The sequence below is a fragment of the Caenorhabditis elegans genome, chromosome III, assembly GCF_000002985.6.
Source record: "Caenorhabditis elegans chromosome III".
NCBI lineage: Eukaryota > Metazoa > Nematoda > Chromadorea > Rhabditida > Rhabditidae > Caenorhabditis > Caenorhabditis elegans.
In genome coordinates this window covers 4,698,018-4,722,080 of record NC_003281.10, presented here as the reverse complement: position 1 = coordinate 4,722,080, position 24,063 = coordinate 4,698,018, and the positions used below count along the sequence as shown (strand labels likewise).

General features: G+C 36.5%; 9 protein-coding genes and 1 non-coding gene across 10 annotated transcripts; 5 read left to right on the top strand and 5 right to left on the bottom strand.

Annotated features, from left to right (window-relative positions):
• The first annotated feature begins 6 nt into the window (after positions 1-6).
• Positions 7-201, top strand: F17C8.10. The gene has a single exon (NR_052277.1). It is a non-coding gene; the product is annotated as an Unclassified non-coding RNA F17C8.10 (non-coding RNA).
• Positions 202-1,410: 1,209 nt separating this feature from the next.
• emb-5 (Suppressor of Ty 6 homolog) lies at positions 1,411-6,788 on the top strand. The gene is made up of 11 exons (NM_065568.4): positions 1,411-1,546; positions 1,594-1,846; positions 1,920-2,261; positions 2,312-2,898; positions 2,943-3,462; positions 3,516-3,869; positions 3,917-4,216; positions 4,265-5,158; positions 5,206-5,379; positions 5,432-6,251; positions 6,304-6,788. The coding sequence occupies exons 1-11, from the start codon at positions 1,416-1,418 to the stop codon at positions 6,492-6,494; spliced, it is 4,566 nt and encodes a 1,521-aa protein (NP_497969.1). The 5' UTR covers positions 1,411-1,415; the 3' UTR covers positions 6,495-6,788.
• Positions 6,789-6,892: 104 nt separating this feature from the next.
• On the top strand, positions 6,893-9,501 carry him-18 (SAP domain-containing protein). Its single transcript, NM_065567.9, has 8 exons — positions 6,893-6,962; positions 7,037-7,092; positions 7,144-7,264; positions 7,309-7,401; positions 7,449-7,782; positions 7,828-8,890; positions 8,983-9,260; positions 9,309-9,501. Exons 1-8 carry the CDS (start codon positions 6,904-6,906, stop codon positions 9,459-9,461), a joined length of 2,157 nt encoding a protein of 718 aa, NP_497968.3. The 5' UTR covers positions 6,893-6,903; the 3' UTR covers positions 9,462-9,501.
• Positions 9,459-12,872, bottom strand: T04A8.18 (F-box domain-containing protein). Its single transcript, NM_001136369.3, has 7 exons — positions 12,744-12,872; positions 11,885-12,031; positions 11,244-11,465; positions 10,897-11,194; positions 10,022-10,259; positions 9,819-9,977; positions 9,459-9,773 (listed from the first exon to the last, which is right to left on the bottom strand). Exons 1-7 carry the CDS (start codon positions 12,831-12,833, stop codon positions 9,554-9,556), a joined length of 1,374 nt encoding a protein of 457 aa, NP_001129841.1. The 5' UTR covers positions 12,834-12,872; the 3' UTR covers positions 9,459-9,553.
• Positions 12,873-13,641: 769 nt separating this feature from the next.
• T04A8.13 (G-patch domain-containing protein) lies at positions 13,642-15,103 on the bottom strand. The gene is made up of 3 exons (NM_065566.5): positions 14,835-15,103; positions 13,809-14,349; positions 13,642-13,760 (listed from the first exon to the last, which is right to left on the bottom strand). Exons 1-3 carry the CDS (start codon positions 14,925-14,927, stop codon positions 13,699-13,701), a joined length of 696 nt encoding a protein of 231 aa, NP_497967.2. The 5' UTR covers positions 14,928-15,103; the 3' UTR covers positions 13,642-13,698.
• A 25-nt stretch (positions 15,104-15,128) lies between these two features.
• pgap-2 (Post-GPI attachment to proteins factor 2) lies at positions 15,129-16,574 on the bottom strand. The gene is made up of 4 exons (NM_001384079.2): positions 16,522-16,574; positions 16,103-16,473; positions 15,951-16,057; positions 15,129-15,564 (listed from the first exon to the last, which is right to left on the bottom strand). Exons 1-4 carry the CDS (start codon positions 16,560-16,562, stop codon positions 15,292-15,294), a joined length of 792 nt encoding a protein of 263 aa, NP_001369853.1. The 5' UTR covers positions 16,563-16,574; the 3' UTR covers positions 15,129-15,291.
• A 99-nt stretch (positions 16,575-16,673) lies between these two features.
• Positions 16,674-17,677, bottom strand: mrpl-16 (Large ribosomal subunit protein uL16m). Its single transcript, NM_065564.8, has 4 exons — positions 17,578-17,677; positions 17,418-17,502; positions 17,047-17,371; positions 16,674-16,989 (listed from the first exon to the last, which is right to left on the bottom strand). The coding sequence occupies exons 1-4, from the start codon at positions 17,672-17,674 to the stop codon at positions 16,774-16,776; spliced, it is 723 nt and encodes a 240-aa protein (NP_497965.2). The 5' UTR covers positions 17,675-17,677; the 3' UTR covers positions 16,674-16,773.
• A 378-nt stretch (positions 17,678-18,055) lies between these two features.
• On the top strand, positions 18,056-21,756 carry clp-2 (Calpain catalytic domain-containing protein). The gene is made up of 11 exons (NM_065563.5): positions 18,056-18,127; positions 18,222-18,386; positions 18,433-18,715; positions 18,763-19,043; positions 19,091-19,251; positions 19,301-19,541; positions 19,591-19,815; positions 20,313-20,766; positions 20,828-21,065; positions 21,237-21,468; positions 21,558-21,756. The coding sequence occupies exons 1-11, from the start codon at positions 18,065-18,067 to the stop codon at positions 21,630-21,632; spliced, it is 2,418 nt and encodes an 805-aa protein (NP_497964.1). The 5' UTR covers positions 18,056-18,064; the 3' UTR covers positions 21,633-21,756.
• A 100-nt stretch (positions 21,757-21,856) lies between these two features.
• sel-13 (Zinc finger protein 830) lies at positions 21,857-22,674 on the top strand (the record flags this gene model as incomplete). Its single annotated transcript, NM_065562.6, has 2 exons — positions 21,857-22,125; positions 22,173-22,674. 2 exons carry the CDS (start codon positions 21,857-21,859, stop codon positions 22,606-22,608), a joined length of 705 nt encoding a protein of 234 aa, NP_497963.1. The 3' UTR covers positions 22,609-22,674.
• A 26-nt stretch (positions 22,675-22,700) lies between these two features.
• dnj-18 (J domain-containing protein) lies at positions 22,701-23,962 on the bottom strand. The gene is made up of 3 exons (NM_065561.7): positions 23,749-23,962; positions 23,065-23,376; positions 22,701-23,015 (listed from the first exon to the last, which is right to left on the bottom strand). The coding sequence occupies exons 1-3, from the start codon at positions 23,953-23,955 to the stop codon at positions 22,785-22,787; spliced, it is 750 nt and encodes a 249-aa protein (NP_497962.1). The 5' UTR covers positions 23,956-23,962; the 3' UTR covers positions 22,701-22,784.
• Positions 23,963-24,063: the final 101 nt, after the last annotated feature.

Here is a 24,063-nt window from a genome sequence, read left to right as displayed (position 1 = left end):
ACTCTTTTTCTCTCGTTCACTCTCTTCCAATCTCTCACTTACTTTTGAAAGCCTTTTCAGAGAAAAAGAGAGTAAAAGAAAGTGCGCAGAGAGCTTTGGAATGAGAGAGGCGCAGAGTTTGAAACGAAAAGCTGCGCGCTCGACTGGCCCCAGGGTGGGGCGGGTCCAAGAGTGTGGAAGAGAGAGAGAGAGGATGGAGAATAGACATTGAGCCTCAATCTTTCGATTATTGTGCTCATGGATTCGGGGGATCCCATGGGATTTGATAAGTATGTCGGAAACAGCAAATGAATGAATAATTAGCGATGGAAATTAGGACTTCAACTAATGAAAAATGGTCAGCAAGTGAATATCTTGGGGGTTTTTCGGATATGATGATCAGCAGGTTCAGGTTATCAAAGTAATGCAGTTTAAGTGAACCTTCACTGTAGGCACTTACCCCCTAGGCATCTGGTAGGGCGTATATCTAGAATTGAAACACTGATTCAAGCGAAACTTTTTCAACTACCGTACTCGGGAGTACTGTAGTACCTCAATCTTTCTCGCCAAATTTCTCCTGAAATTACAGAACTTATGAATTGATTTTTCCTCGAAAAAATCTACGTATATATTTGAAATCGGGAAATAAGGAAAAAAAACTTTTAAAAAGCTTCTATCATACTCGCTGGTACGGTATTTGATAAAGTTTTTCTTCGTGGTAAGATTTTTGTTGATGAAAGAATGAGTCTGTGAAGAATAAACCTTCAAAATTGAACATGGTAGTTGAATGAAAATTAATCTTTTATGCCTAAATAATTTCACATAGCTATATAGCTATTACATTTTTCGCAACAATTCTGAATACCCCGGTTATCGTATTTCGTCGTCTTGGATGCTTGCTAAATGAACCAATTTGTTTACCTATCACGCAATAAAGATGAATCGAAATCACTTTTCGCAATATCGCTTTAAAATGAAACATATAATTCCTAAAATACGCGAAACTCGGGAAAGCGATATTTTTTAAACGACCGCGTTTTTCTATCTCTACCCGCCTCTTGCAATCCCACACTCTCTCGCCTAGCATCACAATGGGGCGCAGTTGCATAAATCGCTTCGCGTTCAAATTCAGAAAATCGTCTCATTTTTATTTTTGTCCTCGACCCGAATGGCCGGTTTCCTTCTTTCTCCGTTTTCTTTATTGATTAATTTTCGCTCGTTTGGCCTAAAAACCGCGTAAAATCCGTCATTTTTCACCTATCTGGCTAATTTTTTTTGCACAAAATAAGATTTTTCAGTTTTCTTTCACTTTTAAACCTTTTCCGCACTGTGAGCTGTTTGCAATTTTCTTAATTTTGCTCTTTGTGCTTTTCGAAATTTTTGTATTATGAAATTTCGTTCTTCCCAAGTGAAATTAACTGAATTTGTTGCAGGTAATGGATTTTATCGATAATCAAGCCGAAGAATCAGATGCCTCCTCGGGCCATTCTGATGATGAAGAACCACAGTCGAAAAAGATGAAAATGGCAAAGGAAAAATCAAAAAGAAAGAAGAAAATGGTTGCCAGGTAATTATAATTCCGGGGTATTTCTATTTTCATTTGTTCATTTTTAGTTCTGACGAAGATGAAGACGACGATGACGATGAAGAGGAAAACCGTAAAGAAATGCAGGGATTCATTGCAGATGATGACGATGAAGAAGAGGACGCAAAATCGGAGAAGTCAGAAAAATCTCGGCACTCGGGAGAAGATGAGCTCGACGATGAAGATCTTGATTTGATCAATGAGAATTATGATATTCGAGAGACGAAAAAACAAAATCGAGTTCAATTGGGTGATTCCAGTGATGAAGATGAGCCGATACGAGTGAGTAATTTCGATTTTTTTCAATTGCCACTAAAATTCATAATAATAATAATAATCAAATTCGGAATTTCAGAGACCCAACCACGAAGATGATGATTTGCTTTCCGAACGAGGAAGTGACGATGGAGACAGGCGAAAAGATCGTGGTCGTGGAGATCGCGGTGGTTACGGATCAGAGTCTGAAAGAAGTGAGGATGACTTTATTGAGGACGATGGAGATGCGCCACGAAGACATCGGAAACGTCATCGTGGAGACGAAAATCTCCCAGAAGGCGCTGAAGATGACGCCCGTGATGTATTCGGAGTGGAAGACTTCAATTTGGACGAGTTTTACGACGATGATGATGGCGAGGATGGTCTAGAAGACGAAGAGGAGGAAATAATAGAAGATGATGGTGAAGGAGGAGAGATAAAGGTTGGAATTTTTGAGAAAAGCTTTGCATTATTGAAATAGGAATGGTTCAGATACGCAGAAAGAAGGATACTACAAAGAAGTCAACACTTCTCGAATCCATCGAACCAAGTGAAATTGATCGTGGATTCTTGTTACCTGGGGATAAGAAAATCGCGAAAGAAGATTTACCAGAGAGGTTCCAACTCAGAAGAACACCAGTTACAGAAGCGGATGATGATGAACTGGAATCTGAAGCTCTATGGATTATTAAATATGCCTTCGAAGAAGGGACAGTGACAAATCAAGCTGACCTGGATCAAGACGATAAACTTGATTGTATAATGAATCTGGATCCTTCTGTCTATGAAGATAGAAAGAAAGCTGTTATAAAATCCATCAAGAAAGTTCTCCAATTCATTCGAGTTCGTTCTAATTCGTTCGAACCTACGTTTATTGGATTTTATCGTAAAGAAGATATTGACAATCTTCTGACAATGAATAATCTATGGAGAGTATACGATTTTGACGAAAAATGGTGTCATTTGTCAGAGAAGAAAAATAAAATTTACGATTTAATGCGTCGGATGAGAGAGTATCAGGAACTCAGTGACGATTTGACCGCAAAAAGACGACCGATTTCGGATGCAGATTTGATGGAGTAAGTTTTAAAATTTAAAATTTAGAATTTAAATTATTTTTCAGCACAAAATACGCAGAAACTCTTGAACAGCTTACCGACATACATGCAAATTTCCAATTGTTGTACGGTGCTCTTCTCGACGATATGATTAGATGGGAAAAAGGACGTTTAACCGGTGAAGAAGAGGAACAAGAGTATCGAGTCAAGTTCAAGTCAAGCATTCGTAATGATAAGTATCAAATGTGTGTGGAAAACGGAATCGGAGAGCTTGCTGGACGGTTTGGATTGACTGCAAAACAGTTTTCTGAAAATTTGAACTGGAAAAAACACGACATTGAGCAAGATCCGATGTTACCATTGGAAGCAGCAGAAGAGTATGTTTGTCCTGCGTTCAGTGACAGTGATATGGTTCTGAATGGTGCGAAATTCATGCTTGCCAAGGAGATCAGTCGACAACCACAAGTCAGGCATAGTGTTCGGCAAGAATTCCGCCAGTCTGCACATTTTTGGATCAAGCCAACGAAGAAAGGACGTGATACAATTGATCAAACTCATCCCCTCTATGACAAACGGTATATCAAGGTGAGAATTATTTGAAATAAATGTCTAGGATTTTAATAAATATATATTTTTAGAGTAAACCAGTTCGAAGTCTCACCGCTGAAGAGTTCCTCTTCTATCACAAAGCCAAAGAGGATGGTCTTGTTGATGTGCTCATCATGTATGAATCTGAAGAAGATCAGGATTCAAATAACTACCTCGTTAACAAGTATCTAAGTGATTCCATTTTCCAAAAAGACGAATACACGGAAAATGTTGAACAATGGAATTCAGTGAGAGATGAGTGTGTGAATATGGCTATAACTGAAATGCTTGTACCCTACATGAGGGATGAGTTGTATAATACGATTCTTGAAGAAGCAAAGACTGCAGTAGCAAAGAAATGTAGAAAGGAGTTTGCATCTCGAATTTCTAGATCAGGATATCTGGTATTAATTTGATTTAATAACTATGTAATTGTTTTGTTTTATTTCAGCCGGATTTCGATAATAACGATGACGATGATGATGGTATGGATCAACATGGAGCTCGTCGAATCATGGCAGTGTGCTATCCAACAGAGCGAGACGAAGCTTCATTTGGTGTAATGGTTGATGAAAATGGTGCAATTGTTGATTATCTTCGAATGGTTCATTTCACGAAACGAACGTTTGGCGGTGGAAACAATGGACTAAGGAAGGCCGAGTCAATGGATTTGTTTAAGAAGTTTGTACAGAGACGAAAACCTCATGCTATTGGATTGAATATTGAGGATATGGAGTGTACTCGATTGAAGGTTTGCACTAGTTTTGAACATTTGATACTTAAAAACTGCAATTTTCAGAGAGACCTCGAGGAAGCTGTGGCAGATCTTTTCTCGCAGAACTTGATCTACAAACCAATTCCAGTATTTTTGATGGACAACGAAGCCGCAAAAGTCTACATGAGATCGAATGTTTCGTTGGCGGAGAATCCAGATCATCCACCGACGCTCCGACAAGCTTTATCCCTAGCTCGTCTTCTTTTGGATCCCATCCCAGAGTATGCTCATTTGTGGAATATTGATGAAGATATTTTCTGTCTCTCTCTGCATCCGCTTCAACGGGATATCGATCAAGAGCAATTGGCTTTGGTTCTCAGTCATGAATTGGTGAACAAGGTCAACGAAGAAGGTGTTGATATCAATAAATGTGCAGAATTCCCTCACTACACTAACATGCTCCAGTTCACATGCGGATTGGGTCCACGAAAAGCCACTGATCTTCTGAAAAGCATAAAAGCTAACGATAATTTGATAGAGAGTAGATCGAAACTTGTGGTTGGATGCAAACTGGGACCAAAAGTATTTATGAACTGTGCTGGATTCATCAAAATTGACACTATCAAGGTATCGGAGAAGACTGACGCTTATGTTGAAGTTCTTGACGGTTCGAGAGTACATCCAGAGACCTATGAATGGGCTAGAAAGATGGCTGTGGATGCGTTGGAGGTTGATGATTCTGCTGATCCAACTGCGGCTCTTCAAGAAATCATGGAATCTCCTGATCGTTTGAGAGATCTCGATTTGGACGCGTTTGCCGATGAATTGAGTCGACAAGGATTCGGAGAGAAAAAGTCGACGTTGTATGACATCTCAAGCGAGTTGAGTGCGAGATATAAAGATCTTCGGCAACCATTCCAAGAACCTACCGGAGAGCTTTTGTATGATCTTTTGGCTCGTTCAGGAAAAGAAATTAGAGTATGTTACTTGTAATAATTCTGTCGATTTTATTTTTATTTTTGCAGGAAGGAGCTAAAGTGTTGGGAACAGTTCAATCTGTGCAGTACCGTAAAGTTGACAAAGATGCAGCAGACAGCATGTTACCTGATGTTGGAGAAGATGGTCTTTTCACTTGTCCATGTTGTAAATCGTTCACATCTTCGGCTCCTGGTGGAATTCAAGAACATATGCTCGGTGACGTAAGTTTTTCTCAACTAATACTATTCGTTAACCAATGTTAAATTATTTCAGTCTCGTCAAGGTGGATGTCCTGGAACACCAGTCGGAATTCGAGTCAGATTTGACAATGGAATGACTGGATTCTGTCCGAACAAGAACATCTCATCAAGTCACGTAGACAATCCATTAACCCGAGTCAAGATAAATCAGCCATATTACTTCAAAGTTCTCAAGTTGGACAAGGAGAGATTCTCACTATTCCTAAGTTGTAAGAGTTCGGATCTGAAAGAAGATGATTTATCTCAACGTGATCAGTACTGGGATGAGCATCAATACCAAGCTGATTTGGAACTGATGAAGAGTGAATCGAAAAAGAAGACAGAAGCAAATACACGTGTGAAGCGAGTAATTGCGCATCCAAATTTCCATAATGTATCCTACGAAGCTGCTACGAAAATGTTGGATGAAATGGATTGGTCTGAGTGTATTATTCGTCCATCGGCTAATAAAGATTCTGGTCTTTCTGTGACATGGAAGATTTGTGACCGCGTCTATCACAATTTCTTTGTCAAAGAATCCGCAAAGGATCAAGTTTTCTCCATTGGTCGGCAACTCTCAGTCGGCGGAGAAGATTTCGAGGATCTTGATGAGTTGATTGCTCGATTCGTTCAACCGATGATACAGATCTCTCACGAGATAACAACTCACAAGTACTTCTTCCCAAATGGAACATGCGAAGAAACAGAAGCAGTCGAGCAATTTGTACGAGAGAAGAAACGAGAGCTGGGACGATCTCCGTACGTATTCAGTGCATCCTACAGACAGCCATGCCAATTCTGTATTTCTTATATGTTCGATAATACAGAACGGATTCGACATGAATATTTCAAAAGTGAGTTTCGAAAAGAGATACGAACAAAGTTTTCAACTATTTTTGTTTACAGTTGTCCCACATGGAGTCCGATTCCGACATCAAAACTTTGATACGCTAGATCGAATGATGGCTTGGTTCAAACGCCATTTCCACGAGCCTCCCATCGAGTTAAGGCGATCTGCGATCCCGGCTCCACAGTATCGAGTTGGTGCTCCTCCAGCAGCTCCATACTATCCTCCTCAATTCGTCGGCTATCACTGAAAACCCTGATCTTATTCTCTTTATTACCCACACCTTATCAGACACATTCAATCCTGTTTCCTTTGTTCCAGTCTATCAACGATGATCTAATTTTAATTTATAGAATACAACATCCATCTGTCTTAATCCCACATAATTTGTTTTGATTTCGGTAATCCGTTCATCCTCGATTTTTACTTTTCAAACATTTTTATATATCTATCAAAATATTTATTCAAGCAGTCATACTGTTCATGAGCTCTTTCTGTATTCAAGTACCATTTTTGTTGTTTACTCAATAAATTTCGTAATCAGAATCACTGCTAAATCATCACGAAAAAACGTAGAATGCGTTGATCACAATTGATATTGGAATAAGAATTGCAAATTCAGTTTTAGAAGAAAAAAAAGTATTCTAGATTCTACTCATATGAATGATTCATCACTAAAAAAGGCACTGTCCCAAAACTCGATCTCATCCGCGCCAAGGTAGTAAGGTTTTTGTTTCTGTCGTATCTATTTAACCTAAACGTAAATTAAAAAATATCTGTCTTTTTTTCTAGGCGTCCTCAAAAACTTGGAAGTGTGCAGAGTATTGTAAGAAATGAATCTGACAAAAGTAAGTTTCAAATCAAATTTCCCAATTAAATCAATTAATTTACTTTTTGAGATGTTCCTTCTCCTTTCGAAGAGATCACACTGAGCGACGATGATGAAGAAGCACCGGCTAAGAAACCTGTAAAATGTGCGACGTGTGCACGAGATATGACTCTTTGGATGAATTCCAGAAGGTTTGAAATATTATTTGTGTTTCTTCTCACTGTTCAAATTTTAGAGATATTCATGTAAAAGTTTGCAAAGCGAAACAATCAGAGAAGGAGAAGGAAACTACAAGAAAATCGAAAACACTCACCGAAACCATAGAAAAGTTAGTTTCAGTAGAAGGATATTCTGTGATGCAAAAACATATTTCAGAGATGATCAAGTTTATGAGAAGCCATCTTCAAAGACTCATCTATTTGAAAAACCTTTCGAAAAACCACAGGAACTTCCAAAATCATGGGAGCTATCGAAGAACAACGTGAAATTTGCACGAATCGCTGAGGATGATGAGGAAAACCGAAAACGGAAGCGTCCTCGATCGTTTGCAGTTGTGGAATTGGCACCGAAAAAGTGTCAATGTGAGGTTCTTACGACACTTCATTCAAGATTTATTGACGAGTTTCACAGTAAATCTATCAAAAATCAAAAGAAACGAGAGGAAGGAGTGACTGAGCATGCGTTTCAAATGAAGAAAATGATTGAAAAAGTAATTTTCTAGTTTATTATAATTTAAAAAAAATCACTTTTTCAGATTTCCCGATACGAACAACTCTCATCTGACATGCAAAAAGTTCTTGATGACAATTCTGAACAATTACCAACTCACATTTTCATTACCTGCAGTGATGGTCATCGTGTAAAATGTCAGACAATGATCTTGAAACATCGGACATCACTTATCAGACTGAACCCTAAATCTGAAAATATTCAAGTCGAGCACACAAAAGAAGTTGTGAAAGCATGGATTTCATTTGTATTCACTGCAAATATCGAATGGAATGATGATGATAAGGATGGTGTGAGGGATTTGGCTTCGAAGTATGGACCTGTAGGATTAGACTTGATTGTGAAAAATGATAAGGAGGAAGATCTTGAGAAAGTCGATGATGTTGAGGACGTGGTAGAGCCTGAAGCTAAGATAGATTCTGTAGTAGCTGATCCTGTAGAAATAGAGCCAACTGCGTCTCATAGCGACCCAATCGAACTTGATAAATCTGTGAACTACTTCACATCTGATGATCCTTTCTTTGGATTCGGAAAAGCTGTCGAAAATGTGGAAGATGATGCAGAACAAATCATGGAAGATAAACCACATGAATCAGTACACTCTACTCCACAGAAACCAACTACTAATGTGACAATGGATTCATTCGATGAATGGAGCAATCAACCGTCTACAAATCTTCCAACTACATCCAATGTCATTACTCCAATCCGCAACATTACCTCAAAAGCTGTCTTCGGATCCCATGTCAAAATTCTGAAGACCAATGATATAACTCCAATGCCTGCATTCGATTCAATGGAAGAAGCAGAATTAAAAGAACGAATGAAAGAGATCGGGATGCGGCCAAAAGGAAAGAAAGCGATGATTCAGATTCTGAAGAAAGCATATATCACATTACATCCAGAAATTTGCTCAGGAACACCTACAATTCGTCCGCTTGTCAGATCTGCAAGTTTAGAAAAGGTTTCGGAACAAGGAGGAAAGGGTGGAAGGAAAACAATCAAGACGAAGACATTAAGTGAAAGAATGATTGCATCGCCGAAGAAAGTTTCTCCTAAAAAGCAAGGAGTCAAGAATGCTATTTCTGGTGAGTTTATTCATTTTCAATTAAATTGAAAAATTGCTAGACATTTTATCTAGTTGCTTTAGAAGGATATTAATATTATATAATAGTTTCAGATGAAACTTCCAAAAATGTATCCAATGTTTCCGATGATCTGGATGAAGATAATGATGGTGATAAAACATTGAATATATCAAATGACGAGCGAGAAGTTGGAAAAATTTGCGGTGATGACGTTGGAGACGATGAAGAAGATGATGATGATATGTCAGCTTCCAGTACCAGTGGCAAACATGACTTGAGTGCATTGAAATTGGCATTTTTAACATGGCTTCGAAGTGATCAGAATACAGTTTTACATGAGCACATTCTCTCACTCCAACCTGTATCCTTGGTTAGATTCCAAAGTTTCCACAACTCTTTGTTTATTGTAAATTTTCAGGAAGAAATGTTGATTCGTCTAGAGAAAGCTGACGGCCCACTTGGAAGGATTGGAAAAGGAAAACTGGTGAAATTACTGGAAATGCTGAAAATCACGTACCAACTTCCACAGAAGACGGGAAGAGCACGTGGCGGCTACAAAAGAAGACTATAACAATTTTTTCCATGCAATTTTATGAAGAGATAATTAGGAATATAATATGTTTTCACGGAAAATCAGAGAAATTCAAAAAATACAAAAAAAAATTAGAATTGAGTTTCGTTAATTCCTGATCTAGTTCTGTAAGTAATTAATCCATATTCGTCAATTCTTGGAGCACATCCAGTATTCGCGAAGAGTACCATTTTATCCCGAATGTACAAATGTGCAATCTTTGTTGGATCCAAGGCGCTGTACACTACATATCTTACCATTTTTACAGTTTGCACTGGTTGCGGCTTTTTCGGGTTCTCTTCAGCAATACAGCTGAAAATAAGAAATATAAAACCTTTAGAATGTCTAAATTCTAACAATTTAGGTCCATATTTAGCTTCAACAAACTCCACAATTAGTCGATCAATCACTTCTTCTACTTCCAATTCGAGATGAGTACTTATAGCCCACCAACAGAACTTATCGGAAACACCACCGTGTGCCCATTTGTCAATATAGTCACGCATTCTTTCTTGGCTGGAAATTCAGAAATTTATAAAAATTAAAAATCTATAATTCACCTAACAAAAGAGTCATGAAGAATGAGAATTCGAAGATCCTTATCAAGCATTTGATCACAAAGAGAACGATCGTTTGCACGCATCTTGAACCAATCAATCAGTCCGTGACGAGCTACAGTAAGCAATGAGAACGGCCAAAGATACTTTATAGCGGTTTTATGCATATAGACATCAAATGAATATGGTTGGAAGAAATCATATGTTTTATGGATTGACTCAACGTCATCATAGCTGGATCCTGTAATTTTCCAAATTATTACTGTTTTAAAACTTTGAGAGAGAAATAAAGTTGATTGAATTAGTTTTCATTATATATAGCAGTTTCAAGTTTGTGTGATCCTAGTCTTGTTCTGTGAAAAAAAAACCAACGAAATTTGACACTTTTTGAGGAACCAGTACGGTACCTGGTCTCGAAACGATCGAAACATTGCAGCTACAGTATCCGAAAGTTGTTCTCAATTCTCAACTCCTCCAGTATTTTTTAATAGTTCTTGTGTTGAAAAAGTTCCAAAAAAGTTACAAGCGTTTGTGTCAAACATTTCGAAACGTTGAGGGAAACTATGGAAAAGGGGAAATTCATAAAACTTATGGTTACGGTAGCTGCAAAATTTCAGTCGTTTCGAGATCCGGTATCGTAATTCTATTGCAAAAACCGCGAAACTGGATATAATTGAATTTTGTTTGATATAAACTGATTCAAATACGCATGGGCATATCAAGAAAACTTAAAGAAATGTGTCGAAAAAGTCGGATGCAAGAAAAGTCGATAATAGGCTCCGCCTATATCTTGGCTTTGGTTTCATTTCTCAACCGAACCTCTTTTTAGTTTTCGGTGTTAATATAGAACCGAGTAAGAAAAAAACTCAACAACTTACCGATAATGAAGCTCTTCTGAAGCTCCGGAATCTCAAAAACTTTTTCTGGCCACCCGGGCAAAGCGAGAGACGATTTCTTACAGTCCTCAGTGATAATTTTGAAAAAGTCTTTGGCGGTTTGCACGGCAAGATCAAATGCATTTATATTTGGAATTACAGTCTTCTTGATTTTTCCTCCCGGGGTTAACCAGTACACTTTTGTAGCGCCTGATCTTCCAAGAAGCGTTCGACGCTCCTCGCAGAAGCAAATTGCAATATCGTGCTGCCAATCGCAGATGAAGTTCAAAAAGTATCTTTTCTGAAAATATATAATGTTTTCCTATTGTTTTACCTATGGAAGAACTTACACCAGGTCTTGAGAAAACTCTCCAATGAAGATCTGGATAACGAAGAAGATTTGAAGTACGACGGCTCACATCATCCATGACAAAAAGTTTGCATTCCACTTTCATATTCTGTACAAGATATCGTTCTCCTTTAGATGTGGCTGCCAGGCTGATTCTTGATTTTAAAGGCATTTTGTGAATGATTTGCTCGCGAAGTCCAACTGGAAGATCGAGCCATGGAAACTGAAATTTGAAATTTATTTAGATGAAAAAAAATTAGGAAAGTTTATAAATAGAATCAAGAAAATCCACTTCACTGGAATTTACGACCTTGGCGAGCTACCGTATCCCCATTGCCACTTCAAAATGAATCTCATTTCTCAAGCCATAAATTTAGTCGAATGTACATTTTTTTCATCTTCTTTTCTCCCTCCTTTTCCTCTCGCTTTTCAATAAAGAACGAGAGGAAGTTTTAATGAGAAACATATCATTCTAGATCCAAATCGGACACCTCTTCAGTTTTAGGGTGTTAAATATATTACGGGAGCAAACACCCTCCCACGTAGGTACAAGAGTGCCTACCCACCTGCCTTCCTTAAAGGCGACCTACGCTTAGCTTGAAGGCGTACCCCTAGAAGCTCTAGCTGTGAGATTTTACCAACCTGTTCTTCTTCAATTACTTCCTGAATCACCGCCAACTTCTCATTATTCAACTCTTTTGGTTTTCCGATTCGAGTCGTGAAGAACTGCTTGATGTTGAATCCAAAATCCACATGACGTTTCGACAAATCAAAACGTATTTGGGGACGCTGAAATTTGAAACTGATACTTTGGATGAAAAATGAATAAAGCAGAACACAATGACATCAGAAAAAGATTTCCATGGGAACATAGTTTTTGTGTTTTTTGATTCCGTGTTCGAATTGTTACTAATTAATTTAAAATTATCCTATTTTCTGATAAAGCTTTACATATCACGTGGTCTCTATGTTTTTCAAACTTTGAAGTGATGTTTTGGAATGTTTCTTTGTGTCATTTAATAAATAAAGTCAATTATAGTTTCACACATAATAGTAGAGTATTTATCGCTAATTGAGATTTGTTCAAAATATACCAAAAAAAATTAAAAACTGAAATCTTTTTAATGTTATTTAAACTTTTTGCCAACTTTCATTTTACCCTTTTGAAATTAATTTTTACAATGACATTTGGTCATTTTGCCACCATGGGGGGGGGGGGGGTGATGTTCTAAAAATCCAAGTTTAAACATTTATTTATTTCGAAAATTCCTGAAAAACAATTTGGTCGTAAAGATTTGAGCTTTTGAATAATCACAATGCTTCCTACAAGCAGGCACAAGAATACCTAGCTATGAGCCTACAAGGCATAGGTAGCTCGAAATTTCCATGATTACACAGAAGCTCTGATGGAATAATTCAAAACTAGTTTGGAGTTTGTTAGAACTGGTTATTTTCCTATTAGTAAAGCACACATTGCCTCAACCAACTATAAGCTACTTACTGGTTTAGTAACTCCAATTTTGAGATGTCCTCCAAGAAAGTCTAGAGCCGAAATACGATCATCTGGATGTTCCTGCTTGCTCAACGACATTGCTCCACGGATTTTCTGCAAAAACTCACGAGTTTCATTAAAAATCGAACAAAAATTCTGGATGTGTTGAGCGTGGAGGCTTTTTTCTCTGGAAAAGAAGAGAAAATGGGCAAAAACAGAGAAATGTGAAGACGTACTAGACTACTAGAGCAAACGAGAAATATGTGGGCGGAGTTGAAGCTCAACGGAGCACTCACACACGAGAAGAAGAAGAAGAACATCGATTTGGAATGTGGAGAGAAGGAGAAGAGGAAAAGAATGGCAAAGTGCCATGGGAAACGAATTCTGAGAAGTACGGAAACTGGAAACGATGTCTCTTGAAATGTAGATATATCCTTCAAATGTTTGGTGATTAGGGAGTCATTTGCATATTTTTTTATTGATAAACCAGTGATGTCTTGACTGACTTTATCTATGGATGTATAGATCGGAGGAAAATCTAGTGATGTGATCATGTAAAATGTTTTTGGAACAACTTATTAAAACGATTTTTTGTTGGATAATTTTAAACGTTTAAAGCAGTTAACTAAATAGTGCAATTGGTTCCTGATTCAGGATTGTGGAATAATTGGAAAATGTCGAAAGAAGCAAGTTTATATGAATGATTCTAAAAATTATGTGCCTCCAATCTCCATGGAAACTTTTCAAAACACGTTTGCTTACATAGACGCAAACTTCCGAGTATTGTTTTTATTCAAAGTAGAATGTAGTCGATTATATAATTGAATCCTTGGAATTTTTAACAACACTCCCATTAATTGAGAAAAAAAATCATATATTGCAGAACACTGGGCATTGTCAAAATAATTTTTACAAATTAAAACTCTTCATTAGACCCCGGACAGTACTATTATACGAGTTGCCATCAAAGCACGACGCAACACGCGTTCTTCTTTTTTGGAGGCGGACGACGTGGTGTTGGAGGCGCTGAAAAAAAATCTTATTCTCATAGTTCTTTGTAACAGGACCACTTACGAATATTCTGACGTGGAGGAGGTGGGACCAAAGCAGTTGATGCTGGCGCAGTTGATCCTTCTTTCTTGATAGTATCCACACCACTTTTATCATCCTTCTTCGGATCTTCTTTGACTTTCTCTTCTTTCGTCTTCTCCTTTTCTTTCTCTTTATCATCCTCTGTCTTCTCCTTTTTCTCCTTTTCATCTTTCTTTTCTTCTTTCTTTTCTTTTTTCTTCTCCTCATTCTTTCCCTCATTATCCTCGGTTTTTGTCTTTTCCTTTTTATCCTCTTTGCTTTCTTCTTTCTTGTCATCCTTACTTTTTTCCTTTTTCTCATCATTCTCATTCTCTTTCTTATCCTCTTTCTTGTCTTCTTTCTTTTCATGTCCGTCTTCTTTCTTCTCTTCCTCTTTCTTTTCCTTTTCATTCTTTTCTTTTTCCGCCTCTTCTTTGTCCTTTTCTTCGTCCTTCTTCAATTCAGCAAACTCATCTTGTAACTTTCTCTCCCTTTTTCGAGCCTCCTTGTCTTTCTTGTCATCTCCAACAATTTCCTTTTGATCCTGAAAATTTTTAACATTCCTGTGGTAGCGGGGGCATTTGCAGCGTGGCCGCGAAAATCGGTGGCCGAGTTTGCTCTTTCATAACGACACATTTTTCAAGCTGGCGAATGAGGATACTCGAATTTTCTTCTATGAACGTGTGTTGAAAGTTATATTATTAGGTAGTGTTGCAAAACCGATTTTCCAGAAAATGCTTCATAACCATTTCATGAAGGTGGCCGAGTTTTCTGTTTCGCGGCCACGGCCATGTATTAAAAAACGACATGGTCACCGAGACAAACGTTTCCAGACTAAATATGTATACAAAAACTTATATTAAAAAAATCAACTTGAAAGTGTGTGAAGTTCAAATACAGTCATGTGCAGCTTTTCCTCGAGGAATACACGAGCCGCGTAAATTGACACATGGCCGTGTTAGAAGGACGCATTTCGGTTCTTCCATTATTTGATGATAAAGGCGCCCGTGTGCCGAGAGTTATACTTACCATACCAAGACCTTCTTTCTTATCGTATCCAGGTTTCATAATTTGCTTTCCTGACTTGGTCTTTCCCAGGTTCTCAGTTTTCTTATCGTTCATCTTATAGTGGCCACTTTCTGGTAAACTTGGCAAACGATTCGATTCCGTTACAATTTTCGAGAAATTGATTCAAATGTAGAAGTGATTCATATGACGAAGGAGGGAGCAATTTTTGCATATTGTAAACTAGGGTGTCGCGTGAAGACTAGAATGCCACGGTAAGGCTATTTGCTTCTAAATTTCAGTGTGAAAACAAATATTTTTGAAAACCATTTATATGAGAAAATGCAAGTGAAACATATTTTTAAAACCCGAAGCAAACCGAAAAATTAGAAGCTTTTCGAAACAATAAATATTGGAATAAATAAATATATATTATTATATCATGCAATAAAACTGTCATCACATCAGGACCCATCAATTGTTACGTATCCTTATCGATTTGAGTTGGCAGAAGGTTGTAGTGTCCGCCTCCAAACGATGAGGTTAACACAATATTTTTGCCATGGAAGTCATAATATAGAGTACAATGGAAGAAAATGTTTGATAAAACGGCAGAGTACTCGACAAGTGCGAAGAGCGTGTAAATTCCTGGCTCGCAGTACGTGTTATGCCTCCAATAAAGATATGCTCCAAGGAAAAAGCATAGAACGAAAATAGCAGCTCCCAGGATTTTATATTCGTGCGAACGTTGACCCTGCAATTTCAGTATTAATTTTCTAAATTAATTTCTCACAGATAACAAGTTTTGGAGAATAAATAAAAATTTATGAAAATAGTTAGACTTGGGGGATAAAGGTTTTTTTCGTAAATTGTTATTCAAGACGCCAGATTTTGCCAAAACTACGGTGACCGGACACGACATTTTTGTCTTTAATACAAACTGATGTGCGCCTATGAAGATTACTGTAGCTTCAAACCTTTTTGCTGTAGAATTTTCATCGATCCATCTTTTGTTTGTATTTTACAGAAAAAAAGGCGTGTCGAGTACTGTATTTATGGCGAAACTACTCGTGTCTAGATAATATTTACTTTTTTATTTACTAATCTCTTTAATTTTCAAGATTATGTGAGCAAACTTACCAAATTTGTTGCAGTTCTCCTTCCAGTTTCATTGAAAAGCCATGTGCTCAAAAGCATGTATATAATCGAACAAATAGCAAATCCACCGAAGCATTTAGCATGAAGAGCTGAATTTAAAAATAGTTAACTATTTCATACATTTTAGTTCTTACAGTGATCTTCACTTGATGAAATCGATGTTAATGCCAGAAGGAAGAAATTCTCTAGAAGATTGAGAAAGCAAGCCAAATTGCACAAAAACCGAAGCCTTTTATGTCCAGTAAGAGGTCGTAGAGGAGATCCCAATAAAAAGTTTCTGAATGCAATTGCAACTACCAATCGGGGTCCAATATGCAATCCGATTAGAATTCTCCAAATATACTTTTCAGGTGTATACGTTGAGACTGCAGCTGATATGGATGGTAACCAGTTGGCAACTTCACAATGTGTAGATGTTGCCTGATCAAAGTGCAGTAGAAGAGATAATATAACACATATTAAAAGTGCTGAAGATGGTAGACCTCCGATACAGATAACGAAATACCTGGAAGAAAAACATTAAATTGAAGATAAAAGTGTGCATAAAACTCACTTGAATGGGATTGAAAGAATATCATCGTCTCCAAATGCCATCCAATCGGCTGACTTGAAATATTTAGTTTTAAAAATAAATTGAAAATTATCTAGATACAGTGTTAGACTGCGCAATCAAGCTTTTTGCATAAATATAATACTCTTTGAATATTTAGGTTAAGGAGAATCTTCATAGTAACAACAAAAAAGTTCAAAAAAATAAAAACAAGACTACAATTTCTAAAAAAATTTCCATGAGAATTCTTGGGGACTATCGATATTTTCCTTTCCAGGCGACATCGTAGCTTGAAAGCCAACTGTTACAATTCTGCATGTTGTATTTGATGACTTTACCCCAATTAAATCCATTTTTGTTCATCGCACGTTCTTCTTCAGCCTTTTTACGTCTTTCTGCAAGCATTGTCTCACTTACGAACTCGACTGGGAATGAGAAACGTTCGCAAAGGTACAGGAGAAATGCTTTCGCCTATAAGATGTTAAGCATGGAATTGAATTCGGGAGATTTTGAGATGATAAACAATACCTCAATTTCAGTGATATGCCCGCCAACTTCCAGAATAATACGATTTGCTCTTACTGGTGTCACATACTTCTGAATGGATCCTTTTCCACCTCCTAACCTAGTTCCCTGTGCTTTTTTTGTTCTCGGCAGCCATGGTGCATCAACTCGCCAGACAGAAAACTGATTGTCAATAAGATTTTTATTGATTCGATCTTGAATGAATTTGAAGTCATCACTATCAATGAATCCTCCTGATACAGCAGCAAGGCCATACTGCTCGTGAATAAGTTCTGTATGTACTTCTTCTACTCCTCTCGCCTCAATCATTCGCTTTGTTGACTTGTATCTGAATTAAATTACTTTTATCAATAGGTTAGAGATAAAACTCTTACTTTTTCTCTCCTTTTTCGGCATCATAAAATGGCTCAGCTGGCATCACTGGTAGCTTCAACTGTCCATTTGGTGGAAATCGGACATCTGAAATTGATAGAATGAAGAAGCAGTTGTTAAAAATTCTAATAGTCTTCAAAATAAAGAAAAGAAATAACTCACTTTCATACGTTACAGGAAATGAGTATTTCTTCATTCCACGAGTGAACTGTGTCAAGTTGGCTACTGGAGCCCGACATACACATCTGAGATTTATCATCACCTGAAAAAAATAAAAGAAATTCGTAAAACACAAAAATGTTCAATTTGATCAAAGTAAATAACAATTTGGAAAGGAGATCAGGGATAATTTACATTGAGGCATAAAAACTTAACTGAATTACTGAATTTTCTATATTTTAAAGTGATTAATATGCGTTTTAAAGATTATTCAAGCCAGAAAAAGGTTCTAAGTTTAAAATTTCAAATATTGAAAAAAAAATGAGTTGGAAAAATAAAATAAATGTATTTCATACAACCGCGCTCCATTGAACTTACAGGCGAGAGACTGTACAAAACGCAGAGAGCACAGACACTTTCTCATTTTTATTTGAACAATTTCAGCATCATCAGATTTTTTTCTTGAAATAGTATTTCCTGTTTTCAGCGTATGGATGAAAAGGCAACACAATCCGCGTTCGAATTATCACAAAAAGCCGTATATTATGATCAGGTAATTTAAATCGCTTTTTTTGCTGAAATAGTTAATTTTTGTCGAAAATGTTTGATCAATCAGTTGATTTCGAAATCTCAAAGTAATTTTTCAGGGTAAAAAGTATGAAGAAGCGATTTTCTGTTATACCGAGGCTGGAAATCAGTTGCTCAGATTAGTTCAGGAAAAGAAATGTCTGCCAATTTTTCGAAAAAATGTAATGGAATGCATAAATCGAGCAGAATTCCTAAAATCAAATATCCAGAACCTTCAACAACAAGCAAGTTTTGGTCACAATGAATATTTATTTATTTTAAATCATTTAGTATCCTCCAACAACAGATGACATAGCGCATAATGTTGAATATTTGATGGTGAAAGCCGCAGTATTTCAAAACTACGAAAACCAAGTGGATGAAGCTCGACAAGTATACGAGAACGTTGTAGAGCAATGCCTTGGAGCTTCAAGAAATCGAACTCTTCCACAGGAAACATTAAAAAGACTAAGATCCACCGCCGAAAATGCATTAAAGTGTATAGAAGATCTTGTAGCTTTGAAAAAGAAAGTCACAGAGGTGGAATTGCTTTTTCCAGAAGTACCAGTAGATGGTTGGAATTAAGAATTGTATATTAATTTGAAAATTATTCTTTTTCAGATCTTTCAAATTTAAATTTCAATAATCAACCGTCTCCTTCCACTCCATCAAATCAGCCATTTAAATCTCCAACTCGGAATTTTCCTCCTTCTCCATCGAATTCTCAAAAATTCACAAAGGAAGAACTGGCAGTCTTGTTCACAACTTCGAATATTAACAACAAACTTTATGTTCCATTTCACAATTACGACAAAGTGAATGAATTCAAAGGTCAACAAGGCAAATTCACGGATCCTGAAGGGAAAATTAGTTTAACACAAAAACAGAGGATGAAGTTAAAAGTGGGTTTACTTTATTTAATTTTAAATTCTAAACTTTCATTATTCAGTGCTGGAAACGGGTTAGTGAATTATTCGAAAATCCAACGATAATCTTCTCAATTGATTGCCACACAATAAAACAAACGGTTATCTCTGATTGCTCATTCATCTCTTCTCTGTCTATTGCCGCTCTTTATGAAAAACGGTTCAAAAAGCAACTTGTAACAAGGTAAATTCTTTCGGGCATAATATTTTAGTAATTTGTTTACTTTTTATAGTATAATCTTCCCACAAGATGCTAATGGAAAACCAATTTACAATCCTGCTGGAAAATACATGTTCAAATTTCACCTGAATGGTGCATGGCGGAAAGTTTTAATTGATGATTATTTCCCAGTTGACGAGAATAATCGAATGATGTGCTCACAAACAGAGAATAAAGGAGAACTTTGGGTTTCACTTTTAGAGAAAGCTTATATGAAAGTTATGGGAGGATATGACTTTCCTGGATCTAATTCGGTTTGTTTACTGTATTTTTATTTAGTTTTTAAATTAAAAAATTTTTCAGAATATTGACCTAAATGCTCTAACCGGCTGGATTCCTGAAAGAATTGAATTGTCCGATACTTCGAAGGCAGATCCGGACGAAGTTTTTCGTAAGCTCTTCGACAGATTTCATCGTGGAGATTGCCTTATCACATTGGCAACTGGAAAAATGACAGAAGACATGCAAAAGCGATCAGGACTCGTTGAAACACATGCTTATGCTGTGATAGATATACGTTGTGTTGAGGTAAAATTTTTTAAAATATTTTCTGCGAGTTTTGCTAAAATCAAGAACGAATGTTTTTTTTATAACATTTGACTTAATACTATAAAGATTTTTGTATGGCTCCTAGTGGCCCAATATCTTTTTTTGTTGTAAAAATTGTTCGGAAAATGCATTTAAAAAATATTTAATTTTCTGACATAATTCTGAATCGTTATTGAACATTTTTTCTTCTCCAAATCAAAAACGAAAAACGTTTTTTTGCTAAAAAGCTAAAAAAAAAAGCGAACTAATTTTAAATATGATTTCGAGTGTGATTTTTCGGAATAACTGTAAAATTTAAACATTTTTAAATTTTTAGATTTTTATCCGTTTTTTCGCTTACTTTTTTATCAAAAAAAATGCAAAAAACTTTTTTTTTGCCAAAAATACGAAAAAAATCTATTAAAATGCGTATTGCTCGCTATAAATGACATTATTAAATTCGAAAAAATCTACAAATTGCATATTAAAAATTTCAGACAAAACGCTTACTCAAAGTGAAGAACCCGTGGACACATTCAAGATGGAAGGGAAATTTCTCAGATAAGGATAAAGTCAATTGGACTGCCAAAATGAAAAATGCTTTGGCTTTCGATCCGGAAGTAGCAGCGGAGAAAGATGATGGAATCTTTTGGATTGATTATGAATCTGTTCGTCACTTCTTTGATGTGATCTATGTCAACTGGAATGCTGATCTCTTTCCATTCAAATCTGTATATCATGCCACGTGGACACAAGACACTGGACCGATTCGAGATGTTTACACAGTTGGAGAGAATCCTCAATACACGCTAACAGTGAATTTGAATCAGAAAGCTGCAGCTGTGTGGATTCTATTAACAAGGCATATCACTGCGATCGACGATTTTGCTGTGAACAAAGAGTTTATCACTCTTATTGTGTATGAAACTGGGCAAAAGATCTATATACCAAGTTAGATTTTTTTTTGTTTGAATTATATATAATGAGTAAAATATTAATTTCCATTTTCCAGGCAACCCGCAACCAATATCCGACGGTGTTCGTATCAATAGTCCATTGTATTTATGTCAACTCTCGAATAAAAAACCAGGAATTACCAAATACACGTTGGTTGTTGCTCAGTATGAGAAAACCAATACAATCAACTATTCTCTTCGTGTATTTTCAACAACTGATGTTAAATTAGAACCTGTACAGCTTCCCTATTCAATTTCCAAAACTACTCGTGGAAACTGGGATGGCTCTGATAAGTGAGTTTTTTTGGATGAGAAATTAGAATGAAGAGCGTAATCAACAAATATTTAAAAATTAACAAAAATATTTAAGTGATGAGAAAAACGAGAAAAAAAATCACATTCTAAAAATAAATTAAAGATTTTTTTGACAAATCAATTTTTTGATAAAAAAAATCAATTTTCCAGATACCCTATCATGAAACTCACACTTCACTCAAAGTCAGATGAAATCGCTTTATTTATGGAATTAAAAGCTCCAAAACAGTTTTGTGTCGCTTTGGAAATGAAACAAAACTCATCAGATCGAACTGTTTTCTTGGAAACGAAAAGTTCGGGAGCATATCGACCTGGATACACTGTTCTCACACTGGAAAAAGTTCCAGCAGGAAAGTATTACGTGAAAATTTCAACTTATACGGTAAGTTGAAACTTGAAAAAACTTTAAAATATTATCTGTAGCGCCTTGGATCCTTGGATTCATGCAAAAAATAAATCTTTAATTTTCAGGCAGGCGACAAAGGCCCCTTCATCCTCCGAATCGATTCTACTTGCAAATTTGACCTCGAGCCCATTAAACTGTGAATATATATATCAATCTAATCTCGCACGGTGTCTTTTCAATTACAACATTTTTATCTTCATCTTTTTTTAAAATTAGAACTCGGGTTGTATTTTTAATTGCCATTGTATAAATTTTTGTAATTTTAATCGCTATAATTTTTTTCAATATCATGACTTATGTTTTATTCATAATTTGAATACTTTAATCATTACTCTTTCAAAACTAAAAACAAAATTGTATATAGATGAGCCTTAATCCAATGATCGCGAAGCAGAAACCAAATGGAAATATTCAGTGCTTGGTGTGCAATGCAGAGATTAAGCCGAAAATCTGGACGGCACATGTTAATGGAAAGAAGCACAGAGATAGTATTGAAAAGTTGAAGACAAGTGCTCAGAAGCGTGGAAAGGAGAGTTCAACCAGAAATACAGATGAACCACCGAATAAGAAACAAAAGGAAGTACCAAATCAGGGACCAACGACTCTACCCACAGACTTTTTCGATGATGAAAGGTAGTTATTTAATTATTTAAACTAAAATAGATCTTTTTAATTTTCAGCACTCCGTTCCGTAAAGATGATTCAAAAACTGCCACTGTAGGCCACAACTCTAACCTGATTGAAGGTGTTCCTGCCGGATTTTTCGATGATAAGCGGTTGGATGGAAATGTTCGTGAAACTCGTGAAAGAAATGCCGAACTCGATGCCGAATACGAGCGATGGAAAGAGGAGATTGGCGAAGAGCAAGTCGAATTGGATACAAAAGCCGAAGAACTCGAAGCTGCTGTGCAACGAGAGCTGGAACTGGAGCGAATCGACGAACAAATGGCTGCATTGAAGAAGTTGAATGATATGGAGATTCAGAAGGAGAAACGATTGAATCAGGCGAGAGAGCGACGTCTGAAACGAGAAGAACCGGAAGAAGAGGAAGATGATGACGGAGAGGATATTGATCTCGATGCGCTCGATTGGCGAGCAAAGAATATTTTCGCATAAAATATAATTTTCTCAAGATGTTTCTCAACATTTTATTTTATCTAAATATAAACTAAATCTTTTTTCAAAGAAAACCAGAAGAAAAAGTGAAATATTAATTTAAAATTTATTTCTAAAAATTAAATGAAAACCTATCGAAAATCAATTGGATCTAATGCCGAGCTACCGGGACAATGCTAACGACTCAAGAGTACAGTCAAAAATCCAGCTATCACAGCAGTCACAAACATTCCAGCCATGTACTGTCGTGCTTCACTGGCTTCTTTTGCTCGTTTATCTCTCATTATCTGCTCAAATGTGGGGATTGGATATCGAGCTTGATGAGCCGCTTGTTCTCGTTCAACTTGCCGTCGGAGCTCTTCCATTTCTCTTTGCGCTGCTCGACCATCTTTATACATTGATCCGTGCTGAAATTTTCAAAGTTTGCTCTAAAACCCCACCGGGAGATTCTCAAACCTTCTCTTGTGCTTCTTCATATTCACTTTTGAATACTCGTTTCTTAAATCCTCCAAACTCTGCGTAAAACTCATTTGGCATATCAAAATGTGAATGATATTGAGGTCTTCGTCGTGTGCTCCGTTGAAAATGTTCAAAATCTTTGTAGTCAATATCAATATCTGTATATTGTTTTAAATTTGAAGATGTCCGCCGCCGATATCGATTGCTAAATGATGATGGGTCATTAGGCATCGGAGAAGTTCTGATTCGTGTCATATCATATGCTTTTCGTTTATCTTCTGAGCTCAGGATTTCGTAAGCCATGGCAACCTGAAAAATATTCATTAAAAACTCACAGGAAGCAACTTTTATGTTACCAAAATGCAATGTTTTCCGGTTTTTGCAACAAAATTACGGTATTCCTGGTCTCGTCAGGACAATTTTGTTTAAAGTACAATTATGTGTGCGCCTTTAAAGGGGTGTGTGGAATTTTTGTAATTTTTCAACGTTTTTTCACAATTAGTTTTTTATGTGTTTTAATGGTTGCATTTTAGTTGTTTTAAACTAATAAACACATTTTCAAAATTCACAGCAATGAAAGTTTTAAATTACAGTACTCTTTAAAGGCGCACACCCTTATTTATCAAAAAACGTGTTAAACCGTTTTTAGCGCAAAAATCACAAAACGGGATCAATAAGTACCTGATGAAATTTTTTAGCAGCCTCCTCCTTATTTGTAGGATTTGTATCTGGATGATGTTGTTTCGAAAGTTTATAATATGCAGATTTAATATCTTTTTGCGAGGCTGATTGTGCCAATCCAAGAACTTTGTAATGATCCTGTTGACTACTACATGGAACTGATAAGAATAAACTTCGTTTTTGATTGGCCACAGCCAATCGGAGCATTTCAAAGCTGAAAGTATAAGTTCAACTAAATACAGGAAATTATAATGGAAAATGAATTCAAAATGGTAGTTAAACCGAATAAAATACTTTTAATGTATGTGTTATAAA